The 19,879-nt window shown below is 31.6% G+C and overlaps 3 protein-coding genes and 1 pseudogene across 4 annotated transcripts, besides 6 other annotated features; all 4 read right to left on the reverse strand.

Moving 5' to 3' along the window:
• Positions 1-2,503: 2,503 nt before the first annotated feature.
• Positions 2,504-3,455: a mobile genetic element.
• Positions 3,456-7,907: a mobile genetic element.
• TVAGG3_1060050 (zebrafish ch211-108c17.2-related family) lies at positions 3,817-5,184 on the reverse strand (the record flags this gene model as incomplete). Its single annotated transcript, XM_051255980.1, has 1 exon — positions 3,817-5,184. One exon carries the CDS (start codon positions 5,182-5,184, stop codon positions 3,817-3,819), a length of 1,368 nt encoding a protein of 455 aa, XP_051081554.1.
• On the reverse strand, positions 7,908-9,101 carry TVAGG3_1060060 (mannosyl-oligosaccharide 1,2-alpha-mannosidase protein; the record flags this gene model as incomplete). Its single annotated transcript, XM_051255981.1, has 1 exon — positions 7,908-9,101. One exon carries the CDS (start codon positions 9,099-9,101, stop codon positions 7,908-7,910), a length of 1,194 nt encoding a protein of 397 aa, XP_051081555.1.
• A 1,179-nt stretch (positions 9,102-10,280) lies between these two features.
• Positions 10,281-11,233: a mobile genetic element.
• Positions 11,234-15,683: a mobile genetic element.
• TVAGG3_1060090 lies at positions 11,770-12,962 on the reverse strand (annotated as a pseudogene). Its single transcript has one exon. A coding segment is annotated over exon 1 (1,193 nt).
• Positions 15,684-16,877, reverse strand: TVAGG3_1060100 (mannosyl-oligosaccharide 1,2-alpha-mannosidase protein; the record flags this gene model as incomplete). The annotated part of the gene is made up of 1 exon (XM_051255982.1): positions 15,684-16,877. One exon carries the CDS (start codon positions 16,875-16,877, stop codon positions 15,684-15,686), a length of 1,194 nt encoding a protein of 397 aa, XP_051081556.1.
• A 1,017-nt stretch (positions 16,878-17,894) lies between these two features.
• Positions 17,895-18,835: a mobile genetic element.
• Positions 18,836-18,848: 13 nt separating this feature from the next.
• Positions 18,849-19,168: a mobile genetic element.
• Positions 19,169-19,879: the final 711 nt, after the last annotated feature.

Genomic DNA, 19,879 nt, shown 5'->3' on the forward strand with positions numbered 1-19,879 from the left:
TTGTTCTTGAATATTAAAGTGTATTGTAGTTTAAAAAGTTTTAAATATGTTGCTAAAATTTCAGGTTTATAGCTCATGTCTAGCATGACTTCTTCGTATGCGCAAAAAATCTGACACGTAAGGGTATCCTTATTTGAAGTTAAGTTTGTCCTTCCATTTCTGCACTTCTTCTTCTGTGAAGTGCCTGAGTGGGTGTCCTTCTGTGTTGAACACCCATTGAGCGGGCGAAATGAGTGAAGTATCAGCAAATGTCAGGTAAAGGTATTTCAATGTCTCTGCGAAGAAGAAACTTTCCTGGTTGCCGTAGGAGCGAGTGTCATTTGCATTGTTAACATCCCTTATATGTCCGAATCCCTTGCTCTTCCTTGCGTATTTATTTATTCCAGAGAACATGTTCCAAGCGTACATCCTAAATTTTGGAAGTCCAGTGAATTTCCACATCACGTAAACACTCTCGCATGATTCCGGCCTCAGCATGTAAACTGGATTTTCTATCTCGAAATCTTTCCCTTCTTTTGTTCGAAAACCTCACGCGCTCTGGCCCTACGCCTGTCTGCGTGAACTCGTAAGCCTTCGCGTACCCTGTTGTTAGATCGTCCGCGAGCTGCAAGTCTTCAGCTGCGTGCGCGGATTCTCTTTTACAGTTCCGACCGCAATCATTCCGCCGGCGAATGTGCCGAGGTGCTCCTGGATGGATTGACTGACCGCCTGAGTACACGCCGAGGCCAGTGTAGTTCGACTTCTTTGAGTGGACGACGATCTTTTCCTTGATATCTTTGACAATTTGTAGATATTTGTCGAGGAATGGCCGGGCAACGCCTCGTGTCATCACGTATATCTTTATGATATATTCGTAGTATGAATCTATACCTCCTCCAACGTGGAGATTGCTTCCGCTGAAACTATCTGAAATTAATCCTCTGTTTTTGTAGCGTTCCCACATATTTTTGTATGTTTTCATTGCTAAGTCAATGTACTTGGGATCTCCAGTGAGCATTGAAAGAGAAATGAACTCAAGTTGGTAAGTATTTGAATCAGCAACAGATCTACCGCCGCCTGAACTGTACGATGCTTTAATTTTCCCATTCTGATCGATTCCTAGTTTAACACCGCCGCCAAAAATGCCTGATTCCATAAGAGGATAGACGGCGTCGGCACATTCGACAGCTTTGTCTAAATAGAGCTTGTCAAGAGATAATTCGTACATAGAAACAAATCCACCAACGAACCGAATGAGAAATTCGAATAAACTCCAACTTCCGGATGGTTTAAAATCGTTTTGAATATAATCGCGTGCTCTTTGGTATTCTTCTGTCAGATTCATCAGATAAAGAGTAGAGAGCGAATCAACTATTGTTAATGCAGCATGGAGAGTAGAGCTGCAGCTGTCGCTGTGGGGAACATATTCATCTTCACCCCAACAACGAGTTTTGTATGCATTCCATCCATGCAAAAATGCTTCTTTAATAGCTTGGGCTTTTTCATTGTTCTCTTTTATTAATGGAAATGTTCGTTCATACAAGGGATTTGTTAAATATTGGCGTTTATTGTATGGTAATATGATTTCAGATGCTTGCGGCCTATCTGTGAGAAGTTCATACTTATCTGGTCGCTTAAATCTATTTGTTTGGCTAATTGTTGAATTTATATCAGAATCAAATTTTATTCTAGGGCTGATAAAGGAAAGCAATTCGTATGATATGAAAACAAAAACAACTGCGGCATAAAAGACAAAGGAATATCTATTTAAGGATACCCTTACATTGCGTAGTTAGAAAGAGAATATGATATTGTCATGATTGCTAAAGTTTTAGGCTCCAGAAATGAATATACATCAAACTGAAACAATTGATAAATTGAATGAACTTTTGAGAGGTTCTCAAATAAAAAAAATTATCTAATTTTTTACAATATTACTATTATTTTATCCACATATGTATATATAGTAATTTGAGAAAACTTTTAGGAAAAAATATGTTTAATAAAAATCTGAATTTTACTTGTTGTGGGATTGTTATTAATTGACACTCCAGACGTATTACTAATAGTTATGCGTATGCAATTAAAGTATTTCTGATGGACAAAATGTGAGATTTATATCAGATAATTCATTTCTACTATTAAGTTATTCATTTATGAGTTTGCACTTATTCGCACTAAATAAATAACTATTAAAAATTGTTTTAATTAATTGACACCATATAATAGAGTGAATTTTGTTTGATCAAACAACAATAGATGATAGATATAAAGCCAAGAAACTTGCTATTAATATGCTCTACTTGCTATTTCAATGTAAGTATGATATTTTCTAAATGTTTCGTTCAGATAACTTAGATATATTAGTCAAAATTTGAAATTTTAATAGCACATATATTAAAAATAATTATTATTCATAAAAGATTAATGAAATAGTAAAAAAAATCAATCAAATTATAAAAATACAACATATGGTTTTTTATGGTTGTCTCATAATAGCATTTCATGAGAAAAAATATAATACGAGTGGGGACAAACTCGCCCATTGTCACTTTTCATTAACCTTAAACTTGTAATTTCATTATTTTTAATTAACCTTATTTCTTTCCCAATTCCTGATTTATTTTATTCACTTACTATTAAAAGTCACATTTTAATAAAATATAATAATTTATTTATAGCATTTTTTACTATACTGTAATAAAAAATTAATTATAATAAATTAAATGTTTATTAAATCAAATGTTTTCTTTGCAATAATATTTTTAATGTTGAGTAAACAATGTTGGGATCAAGTGTATCATTTTTCAGACCTTTCTGAACAGCTTCAAGCATACTGATGCATTCGACTTTTTTAAATTGTGTCATTTCTTCGAAATCTCTTGTGACTTTTTTGATAACTTTAACACTTCTCTCTGAATCCAGACCTTTAATTTGCAACTTAATCAGAAATGAAGGAACAACACTGGAATATAACTCGATGACAAGTTCATCGAGTCGAAGATTTGGTTGTACACCACTTGTATGTGCCGGATACCATTGTGTCAAATTTTTTCTGAAATTAACTTTAAAAGTACTAAGTAAGATCATGAGATATAGCAATATATGTTTAAACCAACTTATATTTTGGTTGTACACCACTTGTATGTGCCGGATACCATTGTGTCAAATTTTTTCTGAAATTAACTTTAAAAGTACTAAGTAAGATCATGAGATATAGCAATATATGTTTAAACCAACTTATATTTTGGTTGTACACCACTTGTATGTGCCGGATACCATTGTGTCAAATTTTTTCTGAAATTAACTTTAAAAGTACTAAGTAACATCATTTATTTTTGCATAATATAATGCCAATATGGTTTCTTTTGATTTTATTTCATTTATAAGCAAATCAGATTTACCCAAAAACTCCACTCCATAAGCGTTCATTTGCTAAATTAAAAAGTGACAATGGGCTAGTCTGTCCCTTTCTCATATAATACTATTTATTTTTGCATAGTTCAATTTTTTTAAATAATGCAAGATATCCCGCCATTAGTTTTCATGAAATAATCCAAAAATCAGCATACACTTGAGAACATAGCAGCTCTACATGTTTTCGCTATTTATTTTCCAATAATATGAGGGGTTCACGGGATAAAGCTTCATTAAGCATAATTGATTACAATATCATCATATATATACCGAACATATAACAAATGGGATATTTGTATACTAAAATAAAAAAGGAGCAAATTATATAATTTTTTCATGCTACTTATAGGTTCAAAAATCTTATAATATAAAAATATTTTCAAATACAAAGAAAATATGTGTTTATTTCAAATTTGAAAATTAGATATCTTGTGGGGTCCACTTTCCTCCTCTGTAATCACCTGTAGGGTTATCCTTAGGAAATCTTTTTGCATTTCTTGCCTTGTTGATCTCTTTTCTTGTTTCTGGTGTAGCTTTCTTTTGATTTCTGGATTTATTTTTCTCATATTCAAGTTTTTGGAGTTCGCGGATTGAAGGAGATATTTGGTAATTATTGACACGATTGTATATTTCTTGTTTGCATTTCTCTCCTTCGTTTTTTTGTAAAATTGTAACAGCCGTACGCATTTCAAACGATTTTGCGTTGTTTCCTTTGGGACACTGAGTAAGCATTGAGTGATGTATCGATTCATTTTGTTGTGTTTGAGCATTAGGATCAATTTCTGGAATCAACTTTGCGGCATCATCTGTAAAACGTTGAAATTGCTTCGCTAAATCAGGTTTTGTAAGTGGCTGAAACACAGGATATTCTTTGTCTTTTTCGTGAAGGCAATTTTCATGCCTTCCGATAAAATGATTTAATGTATTCTTCCATAGGAAAATTTTTTTCGTTGTTTCAATTGGAAGCATGATAATAAAAGTGAACCACTTAATAACTTTCGAATATATCTGATGAAATACTTTTTCTTGGTGTTTTAATGGTCTTCCACGTTTCTTCGGCTCTTCTGCTTTAGATTTGATTGGGAATGCTGGCTGTGATTCACTTTCTTTCTGTTGATTAACAGTTTCTTTTCCTGCTGCTTCTTTATATCCACCATTTTCAAGCTTTTCGAAAGCTCTGCCAACTGCACGTACACAATGACGAGGATCAAGTGTAATTTTAGCATTCGGAGCATATTGCTGGATGATGGCTTTCGTTTTATTGTCATTGTCATGAACCACTGTGGAAACATTTGTAAAGTCAAAATTTGACATCATCCTCTTTGTACATTCTGTTTCCATCATGTTGGATGGGCCTTCAAAGTCTCCTCCAGAGCTCTTTTTTATAACAGTTGTTTCACCAACAACTTTTCCACGGTTGTCCATCATTAAACTTTGGCACGCTGTAGCATTTCTGCCAACATTATAATGCGAATCAGTGCTTAAAAATGTATCTTTCTTCATTGTTTGTTGAGCATTTTTAATAGATTGCTCTTTATATTCTAGTATTACCTTACCTATTTCTTTTTGATGACGGTAAAACTCTTTTTCACTCGGCACTTTAATATTGTTATCTTGAAATAAATTCCTTGCTCGAGTATAAGAGTCACCATTAACAATTACAGAAGCAGTCCAGTGTTTTGGATCGACTTCCTTTGGCGCATTCTTTTCTTGGGAGTTTTTTCTTGCTTCAATTGATTTTTCGTTAGCTTCACGACTTTGTTGTTTGCGTCTGCTTGGTGGAGGCATATTACGTAAATGGTCGGCAAAAAATGTAATAAACGTAGTGAATAATTAAAAAGATTGCTTTATATAACAAATATAATCATTTTTTCCTTAGAAATCCCATTATTTGCATAACAATATTTAAAAATATTTTTTTGATATAGTTTACAGTCACATCAATATGAACTATATTAAACTATCAGAAACTTATGTATGTTATTAGTAAAGTTGAAATTTTTATCATATTTACACATTAAATTTAATTTTCATGCATATTTAAGTTTTTTTCAACACAATCTTGTATTGTTAGTACCGACAATATGAAAGAAAGTTATACTGTATTTAATTTTAGCAATAAACAAAAAAATCTAAATTATATCTTTAGATACTAGGATTGATTTAATGACTAAGAACGTTTTTATCAATAATACCATGATTCATAACATATAGACATAACCTAAATATACCAAAGCATTTCTACTTGGAACTAGCGCATCGCCAAAATAATGGGTCAATATTCATTTGACGTAATGCTGATCGAGAGAAGTCTTTATATATAAGCCTTATCACAATGCCACGAATGCACCCAGCTGCAGGCGTGTCTTGTTTAACATTCATTCCTATATATGATGGAACATTAATCAATAATCATGGAAGTATCACTTTTCAAATAACATCATTGTTAAATGAAAGAAAATTGTATGCAAAATTACATTTTGGTAATGGTGAGACGCAATATGTTGAAGTATATATCATTATTATTTAATATACAAACAAACTCTAGTACAAAATTGTATTAATTCAACTTTCATGTCTAATATAAAAACTTTTTTTAAAAAAAGAGATATAATCGTGTATAATATGAGAAAAATGAATATCAATACAAAATAAAATATCAATTAGCTATTGCTGATGACATATCATGAATATTGATCATTTGATTTGATTAATTTTGATAAATATTAGGCTTTTTGCTAGTTACATATTACAATAAGGCTTTTAAATGGATATTTATTGATATGAGCTTATTTCAAAATGACAGTCTTTGATTTATCCACTAATAAGATTTGATGTCACAAAAATCTAGATTTTGGGGCATAAAAACCTAACACCAAATCATAACCTCTGTGCATATACTAAATTGAGTACAGAAATATGTTAATTTTCAGTATTTTTAGAAGAATTCTTATTATCCTTCAAAAAGTCAGTATTTCTGCTGTAATTTTCTACAACATTGTAGTTATTGCACTTTGTCTATGGATTTGTATATATGTTATATATAAATTATATATCTAAACTGCCCATAAGTGCAATTTTTATATAAATTGTTTATTTCTTTAACAATTTCATATGAAATATGCTTTTTTAAGCGTATCAAAGCTGTGTTCTTAATGTGCATGGATATATCAAGAAAAATGTCGAAAAAAAATGTGAATTCACAAATTCACTGAATTTTCACCGTTTTTTGAATTTTGCTACAGCACTAATATTAAATAATACTAAAATCTTCTGTCTTTGTGAAAGAATAAATTCTGACAAAAAGTGCTCGTTTAAATTTAATGATCATCTGTATGACTAAGTGGTAAAAAGTGTTTCTGACCAAAAAGGGTTACATGCTTAGTCTATTTTTCTGACAGGATACTCTAGATTTACATGATCTCTATTTCATATCTCCGTTTTTAGATTCTTCGACAGATTTTATGATAGAAAACCAAGATTAACAAATTTCCGGCATGTTAATGAAGAAATCTGCAGCTACCCTCAATATTATTTCAATAATCAGTATCGTTTCTCTTACAATTTATTTTTTTCTCAATAATTTAACAAGAAATAACAATACACACTTGGTTTTACGTATAAAAGCTAAGTGTCGAACTTAATCAACTTTACTTACTTAGCAAATGAATATTTTTGTGGTTGCGAGTTCTGAATGCTGAAGTTTTAGATTTCTCTATAAATGATATCATTGCACTTACAATGTTGTTCCAGCCTATCGCATAAATCATAGAAAATCCAAAAAAAAATAATATAAAGAAAATTCATGTCATGAAGTTCAAAAAATACCGTGTAACATTAAAATTTGTTATGCATAATACATTTTAGCTATTATTGATTTTTTTTAATTTTCGAGAAATTGAATGGTGAGTCCGATAGAGAAATTTTTAAAAATCCTAGTGCCTCATAGAAGTAATTTCCCTCGTCTCCCATACTTCCAAATGTATGCATATGACATAAACTTTTATGCATTACACAAGTGGCCAATAATATCTATAGAGTAAAAAATTAGAAATTTAATTTTTTTATATGATAGTTATATTTCAGATTTGCGAGCGTAACTTTTTTCTCCATGGCATACTTGTTTTAAGAGCAAATGATCAAAATCGTCCTTCAATTATTGAAGGAGCTGATATCTTTTGAAAATTGAATTGAAAGGGTATTCAATTTTCAAATTTCCTCTCAATTTTGGAAACATATCAACTCTATGAATTAACAATTATGTGCCTTCACAGTTTATCAGTCATATAAGGTGCTTATAAAGAAAAAAGTTACGCTCGCAAAATATGTTTTTATATAGATTTCACATAAAATAATTATGTAATTTCTAAAAAAGAATATTTTTGTTCTTGAATATTAAAGTGTATTGTAGTTTAAAAAGTTTTAAATATGTTGCTAAAATTTCAGGTTTATAGCTCATGTCTAGCATGACTTCTTCGTATGCGCAAAAAATCTGACACGTAAGGGTATCCTTATTTGAAGTTAAGTTTGTCCTTCCATTTCTGCACTTCTTCTTCTGTGAAGTGCCTGAGTGGGTGTCCTTCTGTGTTGAACACCCATTGAGCGGGCGAAATGAGTGAAGTATCAGCAAATGTCAGGTAAAGGTATTTCAATGTCTCTGCGAAGAAGAAACTTTCCTGGTTGCCGTAGGAGCGAGTGTCATTTGCATTGTTAACATCCCTTATATGTCCGAATCCCTTGCTCTTCCTTGCGTATTTATTTATTCCAGAGAACATGTTCCAAGCGTACATCCTAAATTTTGGAAGTCCAGTGAATTTCCACATCACGTAAACACTCTCGCATGATTCCGGCCTCAGCATGTAAACTGGATTTTCTATCTCGAAATCTTTCCCTTCTTTGTTCGAAAACCTCACGCGCTCTGGCCCTACGCCTGTCTGCGTGAACTCGTAAGCCTTCGCGTACCCTGTTGTTAGATCGTCCGCGAGCTGCAAGTCTTCAGCTGCGTGCGGATTCTCTTTTACAGTTCCGACCGCAATCATTCCGCCGGCGAATGTGCCGAGGTGCTCCTGCATCGGATTGACTGAACCGCCTGAGTACACGCCGAGGCCAGTGTAGTTCGACTTCTTTGAGTGGACGACGATCTTTTCCTTGATATCTTTGACAATTTGTAGATATTTGTCGAGGAATGGCCGGGCAACGCCTCGTGTCATCACGTATATCTTTATGATATATTCGTAGTATGAATCTATACCTCCTCCAACGTGGAGATTGCTTCCGCTGAAACTATCTGAAATTAATCCTCTGTTTTTGTAGCGTTCCCACATATTTTTGTATGTTTTCATTGCTAAGTCAATGTACTTGGGATCTCCAGTGAGCATTGAAAGAGAAATGAACTCAAGTTGGTAAGTATTTGAATCAGCAACAGATCTACCGCCGCCTGAACTGTACGATGCTTTAATTTTCCCATTCTGATCGATTCCTAGTTTAACACCGCCGCCAAAAATGCCTGATTCCATAAGAGGATAGACGGCGTCGGCACATTCGACAGCTTTGTCTAAATAGAGCTTGTCAAGAGATAATTCGTACATAGAAACAAATCCACCAACGAACCGAATGAGAAATTCGAATAAACTCCAACTTCCGGATGGTTTAAAATCGTTTTGAATATAATCGCGTGCTCTTTGGTATTCTTCTGTCAGATTCATCAGATAAAGAGTAGAGAGCGAATCAACTATTGTTAATGCAGCATGGAGAGTAGAGCTGCAGCTGTCGCTGTGGGGAACATATTCATCTTCACCCCAACAACGAGTTTTGTATGCATTCCATCCATGCAAAAATGCTTCTTTAATAGCTTGGGCTTTTTCATTGTTCTCTTTTATTAATGGAAATGTTCGTTCATACAAGGGATTTGTTAAATATTGGCGTTTATTGTATGGTAATATGATTTCAGATGCTTGCGGCCTATCTGTGAGAAGTTCATACTTATCTGGTCGCTTAAATCTATTTGTTTGGCTAATTGTTGAATTTATATCAGAATCAAATTTTATTCTAGGGCTGATAAAGGAAAGCAATTCGTATGATATGAAAACAAAAACAACTGCGGCATAAAAGACAAAGGAATATCTATTTAAGGATACCCTTACATTGCGTAGTTAGAAAGAGAATATGATATTGTCATGATTGCTAAAGTTTTAGGCTCCAGAAATGAATATACATCAAACTGAAACAATTGATAAATTGAATGAACTTTTGAGAGGTTCTCAAATAAAAAAAATTATCTAATTTTTTACAATATTACTATTATTTTATCCACATATGTATATATAGTAATTTGAGAAAACTTTTAGGAAAAAATATGTTTAATAAAAATCTGAATTTTACTTGTTGTGGGATTGTTATTAATTGACACTCCAGACGTATTACTAATAGTTATGCGTATGCAATTAAAGTATTTCTGATGGACAAAATGTGAGATTTATATCAGATAATTCATTTCTACTATTAAGTTATTCATTTATGAGTTTGCACTTATTCGCACTAAATAAATAACTATTAAAAATTGTTTTAATTAATTGACACCATATAATAGAGTGAATTTTGTTTGATCAAACAACAATAGATGATAGATATAAAGCCAAGAAACTTGCTATTAATATGCTCTACTTGCTATTTCAATGTAAGTATGATATTTTCTAAATGTTTCGTTCAGATAACTTAGATATATTAGTCAAAATTTGAAATTTTAATAGCACATATATTAAAAATAATTATTATTCATAAAAGATTAATGAAATAGTAAAAAAAATCAATCAAATTATAAAAATACAACATATGGTTTTTTATGGTTGTCTCATAATAGCATTTCATGAGAAAAAATATAATACGAGTGGGGGACAAACTCGCCCATTGTCACTTTTCATTAACCTTAAACTTGTAATTTCATTATTTTTAATTAACCTTATTTCTTTCCCAATTCCTGATTTATTTTATTCACTTACTATTAAAAGTCACATTTTAATAAAATATAATAATTTATTTATAGCATTTTTTACTATACTGTAATAAAAAATTAATTATAATAAATTAAATGTTTATTAAATCAAATGTTTTCTTTGCAATAATATTTTTAATGTTGAGTAAACAATGTTGGGATCAAGTGTATCATTTTTCAGACCTTTCTGAACAGCTTCAAGCATACTGATGCATTCGACTTTTTTAAATTGTGTCATTTCTTCGAAATCTCTTGTGACTTTTTTGATAACTTTAACACTTCTCTCTGAATCCAGACCTTTAATTTGCAACTTAATCAGAAATGAAGGAACAACACTGGAATATAACTCGATGACAAGTTCATCGAGTCGAAGATTTGGTTGTACACCACTTGTATGTGCCGGATACCATTGTGTCAAATTTTTTCTGAAATTAACTTTAAAAGTACTAAGTAAGATCATGAGATATAGCAATATATGTTTAAACCAACTTATATTTTGGTTGTACACCACTTGTATGTGCCGGATACCATTGTGTCAAATTTTTTCTGAAATTAACTTTAAAAGTACTAAGTAAGATCATGAGATATAGCAATATATGTTTAAACCAACTTATATTTTGGTTGTACACCACTTGTATGTGCCGGATACCATTGTGTCAAATTTTTTCTGAAATTAACTTTAAAAGTACTAAGTAACATCATTTATTTTTGCATAATATAATGCCAATATGGTTTCTTTTGATTTTATTTCATTTATAAGCAAATCAGATTTACCCAAAAACTCCACTCCATAAGCGTTCATTTGCTAAATTAAAAAGTGACAATGGGCTAGTCTGTCCCTTTCTCATATAATACTATTTATTTTTGCATAGTTCAATTTTTTTAAATAATGCAAGATATCCCGCCATTAGTTTTCATGAAATAATCCAAAAATCAGCATACACTTGAGAACATAGCAGCTCTACATGTTTTCGCTATTTATTTTCCAATAATATGAGGGGTTCACGGGATAAAGCTTCATTAAGCATAATTGATTACAATATCATCATATATATACCGAACATATAACAAATGGGATATTTGTATACTAAAATAAAAAAGGAGCAAATTATATAATTTTTTCATGCTACTTATAGGTTCAAAAATCTTATAATATAAAAATATTTTCAAATACAAAGAAAATATGTGTTTATTTCAAATTTGAAAATTAGATATCTTGTGGGGTCCACTTTCCTCCTCTGTAATCACCTGTAGGGTTATCCTTAGGAAATCTTTTTGCATTTCTTGCCTTGTTGATCTCTTTTCTTGTTTCTGGTGTAGCTTTCTTTTGATTTCTGGATTTATTTTTCTCATATTCAAGTTTTTGGAGTTCGCGGATTGAAGGAGATATTTGGTAATTATTGACACGATTGTATATTTCTTGTTTGCATTTCTCTCCTTCGTTTTTTTGTAAAATTGTAACAGCCGTACGCATTTCAAACGATTTTGCGTTGTTTCCTTTGGGACACTGAGTAAGCATTGAGTGATGTATCGATTCATTTTGTTGTGTTTGAGCATTAGGATCAATTTCTGGAATCAACTTTGCGGCATCATCTGTAAAACGTTGAAATTGCTTCGCTAAATCAGGTTTTGTAAGTGGCTGAAACACAGGATATTCTTTGTCTTTTTCGTGAAGGCAATTTTCATGCCTTCCGATAAAATGATTTAATGTATTCTTCCATAGGAAAATTTTTTTCGTTGTTTCAATTGGAAGCATGATAATAAAAGTGAACCACTTAATAACTTTCGAATATATCTGATGAAATACTTTTTCTTGGTGTTTTAATGGTCTTCCACGTTTCTTCGGCTCTTCTGCTTTAGATTTGATTGGGAATGCTGGCTGTGATTCACTTTCTTTCTGTTGATTAACAGTTTCTTTTCCTGCTGCTTCTTTATATCCACCATTTTCAAGCTTTTCGAAAGCTCTGCCAACTGCACGTACACAATGACGAGGATCAAGTGTAATTTTAGCATTCGGAGCATATTGCTGGATGATGGCTTTCGTTTTATTGTCATTGTCATGAACCACTGTGGAAACATTTGTAAAGTCAAAATTTGACATCATCCTCTTTGTACATTCTGTTTCCATCATGTTGGATGGGCCTTCAAAGTCTCCTCCAGAGCTCTTTTTTATAACAGTTGTTTCACCAACAACTTTTCCACGGTTGTCCATCATTAAACTTTGGCACGCTGTAGCATTTCTGCCAACATTATAATGCGAATCAGTGCTTAAAAATGTATCTTTCTTCATTGTTTGTTGAGCATTTTTAATAGATTGCTCTTTATATTCTAGTATTACCTTACCTATTTCTTTTTGATGACGGTAAAACTCTTTTTCACTCGGCACTTTAATATTGTTATCTTGAAATAAATTCCTTGCTCGAGTATAAGAGTCACCATTAACAATTACAGAAGCAGTCCAGTGTTTTGGATCGACTTCCTTTGGCGCATTCTTTTCTTGGGAGTTTTTTCTTGCTTCAATTGATTTTTCGTTAGCTTCACGACTTTGTTGTTTGCGTCTGCTTGGTGGAGGCATATTACGTAAATGGTCGGCAAAAAATGTAATAAACGTAGTGAATAATTAAAAAGATTGCTTTATATAACAAATATAATCATTTTTTCCTTAGAAATCCCATTATTTGCATAACAATATTTAAAAATATTTTTTTGATATAGTTTACAGTCACATCAATATGAACTATATTAAACTATCAGAAACTTATGTATGTTATTAGTAAAGTTGAAATTTTTATCATATTTACACATTAAATTTAATTTTCATGCATATTTAAGTTTTTTTCAACACAATCTTGTATTGTTAGTACCGACAATATGAAAGAAAGTTATACTGTATTTAATTTTAGCAATAAACAAAAAAATCTAAATTATATCTTTAGATACTAGGATTGATTTAATGACTAAGAACGTTTTTATCAATAATACCATGATTCATAACATATAGACATAACCTAAATATACCAAAGCATTTCTACTTGGAACTAGCGCATCGCCAAAATAATGGGTCAATATTCATTTGACGTAATGCTGATCGAGAGAAGTCTTTATATATAAGCCTTATCACAATGCCACGAATGCACCCAGCTGCAGGCGTGTCTTGTTTAACATTCATTCCTATATATGATGGAACATTAATCAATAATCATGGAAGTATCACTTTTCAAATAACATCATTGTTAAATGAAAGAAAATTGTATGCAAAATTACATTTTGGTAATGGTGAGACGCAATATGTTGAAGTATATATCATTATTATTTAATATACAAACAAACTCTAGTACAAAATTGTATTAATTCAACTTTCATGTCTAATATAAAAACTTTTTTTAAAAAAAGAGATATAATCGTGTATAATATGAGAAAAATGAATATCAATACAAAATAAAATATCAATTAGCTATTGCTGATGACATATCATGAATATTGATCATTTGATTTGATTAATTTTGATAAATATTAGGCTTTTTGCTAGTTACATATTACAATAAGGCTTTTAAATGGATATTTATTGATATGAGCTTATTTCAAAATGACAGTCTTTGATTTATCCACTAATAAGATTTGATGTCACAAAAATCTAGATTTTGGGGCATAAAAACCTAACACCAAATCATAACTTCTGTGCATATACTAAATTGAGTACAGAAATATGTTAATTTTCAGTATTTTTAGAAGAATTCTTATTATCCTTCAAAAAGTCAGTATTTCTGCTGTAATTTTCTACAACATTGTAGTTATTGCACTTTGTCTATGGATTTGTATATATGTTATATATAAATTATATATCTAAACTGCCCATAAGTGCAATTTTTATATAAATTGTTTATTTCTTTAACAATTTCATATGAAATATGCTTTTTTAAGCGTATCAAAGCTGTGTTCTTAATGTGCATGGATATATCAAAAATGTCGAAAAAAAATGTGAATTCACAAATTCACTGAATTTTCACCGTTTTTTGAATTTTGCTACAGCACTAATATTAAATAATACTAAAATCTTCTGTCTTTGTAAAAGAATAAATTCTGACAAAAAGTGCTCGTTTAAATTTAATGATCATCTGTATGACTAAGTGGTAAAAAGTGTTTATGACCAAAAAAGGGTTACATGCTTAGTCTATTTTTCTGACAGGATACTCTAGATTTACATGATCTCTATTTCATATCTCCGTTTTTAGATTCTTCGACAGATTTTATGATAGAAAACCAAGATTAACAAATTTCCGGCATGTTAATGAAGAAATCTGCAGCTACCCTCAATATTATTTCAATAATCAGTATCGTTTCTCTTACAATTTATTTTTTTCTCAATAATTTAACAAGAAATAACAATACACACTTGGTTTTACGTATAAAAGCTAAGTGTCGAACTTAATCAACTTTACTTACTTAGCAAATGAATATTTTTGTGGTTGCGAGTTCTGAATGCTGAAGTTTTAGATTTCTCTATAAATGATATCATTGCACTTACAATGTTGTTCCAGCCTATCGCATAAATCATAGAAAATCCAAAAAAAAATAATATAAAGAAAATTCATGTCATGAAGTTCAAAAAATACCGTGTAACATTAAAATTTGTTATGCATAATACATTTTAGCTATTATTGATTTTTTTTAATTTTCGAGAAATTGAATGGTGAGTCCGATAGAGAAATTTTTAAAAATCCTAGTGCCTCATAGAAGTAATTTCCCTCGTCTCCCATACTTCCAAATGTATGCATATGACATAAACTTTTATGCATTACACAAGTGGCCAATAATATCTATAGAGTAAAAAATTAGAAATTTAATTTTTTTATATGATAGTTATATTTCAGATTTGCGAGCGTAACTTTTTTCTCCATGGCATACTTGTTTTAAGAGCAAATGATCAAAATCGTCCTTCAATTATTGAAGGAGCTGATATCTTTTGAAAATTGAATTGAAAGGGTATTCAATTTTCAAATTTCCTCTCAATTTTGGAAACATATCAACTCTATGAATTAACAATTATGTGCCTTCACAGTTTATCAGTCATATAAGGTGCTTATAAAGAAAAAAGTTACGCTCGCAAAATATGTTTTTATATAGATTTCACATAAAATAATTATGTAATTTCTAAAAAAGAATATTTTTGTTCTTGAATATTAAAGTGTATTGTAGTTTAAAAAGTTTTAAATATGTTGCTAAAATTTCAGGTTTATAGCTCATGTCTAGCATGACTTCTTCGTATGCGCAAAAAATCTGACACGTAAGGGTATCCTTATTTGAAGTTAAGTTTGTCCTTCCATTTCTGCACTTCTTCTTCTGTGAAGTGCCTGAGTGGGTGTCCTTCTGTGTTGAACACCCATTGAGCGGGCGAAATGAGTGAAGTATCAGCAAATGTCAGGTAAAGGTATTTCAATGTCTCTGCGAAGAAGAAACTTTCCTGGTTGCCGTAGGAGCGAGTGTCATTTGCATTGTTAACATCCCTTATATGTCCGAATCCCTTGCTCTTCCTTGCGTATTTATTTATTCCAGAGAACATGTTCCAAGCGTACATCCTAAATTTTGGAAGTCCAGTGAATTTCCACATCACGTAAACACTCTCGCATGATTCCGGCCTCAGCATGTAAACTGGATTTTCTATCTCGAAATCTTTCCCTTCTTTGTTCGAAAACCTCACGCGCTCTGGCCCTACGCCTGTCTGCGTGAACTCGTAAGCCTTCGCGTACCCTGTTGTTAGATCGTCCGCGAGCTGCAAGTCTTCAGCTGCGTGCGGATTCTCTTTTACAGTTCCGACCGCAATCATTCCGCCGGCGAATGTGCCGAGGTGCTCCTGCATCGGATTGACTGAACCGCCTGAGTACACGCCGAGGCCAGTGTAGTTCGACTTCTTTGAGTGGACGACGATCTTTTCCTTGATATCTTTGACAATTTGTAGATATTTGTCGAGGAATGGCCGGGCAACGCCTCGTGTCATCACGTATATCTTTATGATATATTCGTAGTATGAATCTATACCTCCTCCAACGTGGAGATTGCTTCCGCTGAAACTATCTGAAATTAATCCTCTGTTTTTGTAGCGTTCCCACATATTTTTGTATGTTTTCATTGCTAAGTCAATGTACTTGGGATCTCCAGTGAGCATTGAAAGAGAAATGAACTCAAGTTGGTAAGTATTTGAATCAGCAACAGATCTACCGCCGCCTGAACTGTACGATGCTTTAATTTTCCCATTCTGATCGATTCCTAGTTTAACACCGCCGCCAAAAATGCCTGATTCCATAAGAGGATAGACGGCGTCGGCACATTCGACAGCTTTGTCTAAATAGAGCTTGTCAAGAGATAATTCGTACATAGAAACAAATCCACCAACGAACCGAATGAGAAATTCGAATAAACTCCAACTTCCGGATGGTTTAAAATCGTTTTGAATATAATCGCGTGCTCTTTGGTATTCTTCTGTCAGATTCATCAGATAAAGAGTAGAGAGCGAATCAACTATTGTTAATGCAGCATGGAGAGTAGAGCTGCAGCTGTCGCTGTGGGGAACATATTCATCTTCACCCCAACAACGAGTTTTGTATGCATTCCATCCATGCAAAAATGCTTCTTTAATAGCTTGGGCTTTTTCATTGTTCTCTTTTATTAATGGAAATGTTCGTTCATACAAGGGATTTGTTAAATATTGGTGTTTATTGTATGGTAATATGATTTCAGATGTTTGCGGCCTATCTGTGAGAAGTTCATACTTATCTGGTCGCTTAAATCTATTTGTTTGGCTAATTGTTGAATTTATATCAGAATCAAATTTTATTCTAGGGCTGATAAAGGAAAGCAATTTGTATGATATGAAAACAAAAACAACTGCGGCATAAAAGACAAAGGAATATCTATTTAAGGATACCCTTACATTGCGTAGTTAGAAAGAGAATATGATATTGTCATGATTGCTAAAGTTTTAGGCTCCAGAAATGAATATACATCAAACTGAAACAATTGATAAATTGAATGAACTTTTGAGAGGTTCTCAAATAAAAAAAATTATCTAATTTTTTACAATATTACTATTATTTTATCCACATATGTATATATAGTAATTTGAGAAAACTTTTAGGAAAAAATATGTTTAATAAAAATCTGAATTTTACTTGTTGTGGGATTGTTATTAATTGACACTCCAGACGTATTACTGTTGCATGCTAAGTTCGGTCAAAATGTAAACCTCTCAATTTTATCGTCGGGGGAAGTAACTCAATTCCTTCAAAATTATTCTTTAAATATTGAATTTAAAGTTATTTAATTTGGATTATAAATAAATAGGCTAATACAATATTTAAAAATGAGAAAAAATAACTTTTCAAAGAACTTTTCATAATCTCAAAGAAAATTTTTTATTCAATAATTATATAAATTAATTAACATTCATAATGAAATTGGATTTTTTTTATAAAAAATTGGTCCTACTTAACTTTTTGAGAGAATTTGGCTTTCTCGTAAACGAAAAAGGGGATTTGACGGAGTCAAATCCCCGCTCACAAAAAGTGGACTTTACATGTCAAATTTTATATGCATGTAATGTCCACTTTTATGAGTTTTAGGAAGGAATTGGAAGCCATGAGTTACTGACATTGCATCAGTATCTCATAGCCTCCAATTCCTTCAAAAAATGGGAGAAACTTTGTCCGAATAGTTTAACATTCGGACAAAGTTTCTCCCATTTTAAGAAGGAATTGGAGGGTAAGAGATATACCATATGAACGTATATCTCTTACCCTCCAATTCCTTCTAGAAAGTGTCCAAACTTTGGGTTAATTGCAAAGTATTAACCCAAAGTTTGGACACTTTCAAGTGGAGATGGAAGGCTTTGGGGTATATATTAATACAATATACCTCAAAGCCTTCCATCTCCACTACAAATGTGAGAAACTTTGTCCGAATAGTTTAACATTCGACAAAGTTTCTCCCATCTTTCAATGTAATTGCTACCTGTGAGTACTGACTTGAAGTCAGGCTTCACAGGTAGCAATATCCAAAAATTTAAAAACATTTTATCAGTTCGTTAGAGAACTAGAGCCTCCTAGGTACTGAACCAGAATCAGTGCCTAGGGGACTCTAGTGATCTATATAAATCTGAGAAACTTTGAGGAAATTGTTCGACATTTCCTCAAAGTTTCTCAGCAATTTAGCGAGGAATGTTCGTTATCGTGTAGATATTTATAATATATACATGATAAAAACATTCCCGCTAAAAGATGTAAAATCTTATAAGAAATAATTGCAAAAGAATAACAAATTGCAACAAATTTTATTATGAAACTGAACCTTATGAGGTAGTGATTCAAGATCACGCCTCATAAGATTCAGTTTCAATCTTGAAGTATCTCAAAAGTAAGGCTCTATTTTTTGCCATGTAAGTGTCATTTTTCTGTCCAAATGATAAGTTATTCAGAGAAAGTTTCCCAGCTATCAAGAGGGAATTGTTCCTTATGAGTTATATATTCATACTGTATACCTCATAAGAACAATCCCTCCTTAAAAACGAGAAAACTTGTTCGAAATTGTTTATCATTTCGAACAAGTTTTCTCGTTTTTAATAAGAAACTAAAGGCTATGAGGCACTGATTATATATTAGTGCCTCACAGCCTTTAGTTTCTAATAGATAGCTGGGAAACTTTCTCCAAATGATAAGTTATTCAGAGAAAGTTTCCCAGCTATCAAGAGGGAATTGTTCCTTATGAGGTATATAGTTAGAATGTATACCTATAAGGAACAATTCCCTCATTAAAATCGTAGATATTTTTTACTTATTACTCATGCTTTCAAAATCACAATCCTCTGAAAAGTTATTTTTTATTAAGAATTTAGAATTTTGATAAATACCTTTTTTCAATTTGATATAATACTTATATATTTTCAAAAAGACATTTTGAAAAGATATCTCAAAAGTTCTCTGAAAACCTATTTTTGATTAATTTTGAGAAATATCCGTATTAAATTAATCAATAAATTCATTCAACACTACTTTAATTTTTAAATTCAAAAAATTATATGTGCTTCTTAAAATGTCTCACAAAAATTTTATTATAAAATTATATACAATATTAAAAATCCCACAACATTTTTTACTTTACATAATCGTACTTCCTCGATGATTAATTTCCCCTCAATTCCTATCGTTGACCGAACTTAGCATGCAACATTACTAATAGTTATGCGTATGCAATTAAAGTATTTCTGATGGACAAAATGTGAGATTTATATCAGATAATTCATTTCTACTATTAAGTTATTCATTTATGAGTTTGCACTTATTCGCACTAAATAAATAACTATTAAAAATTGTTTTAATTAATTGACACCATATAATAGAGTGAATTTTGTTTGATCAAACAACAATAGATGATAGATATAAAGCCAAGAAACTTGCTATTAATATGCTCTACTTGCTATTTCAATGTAAGTATGATATTTTC

Source organism: Trichomonas vaginalis, chromosome I (assembly GCF_026262505.1).
Source record: "Trichomonas vaginalis G3 chromosome I, whole genome shotgun sequence".
NCBI classification, from domain to species: Eukaryota; Parabasalia; order Trichomonadida; family Trichomonadidae; genus Trichomonas; species Trichomonas vaginalis.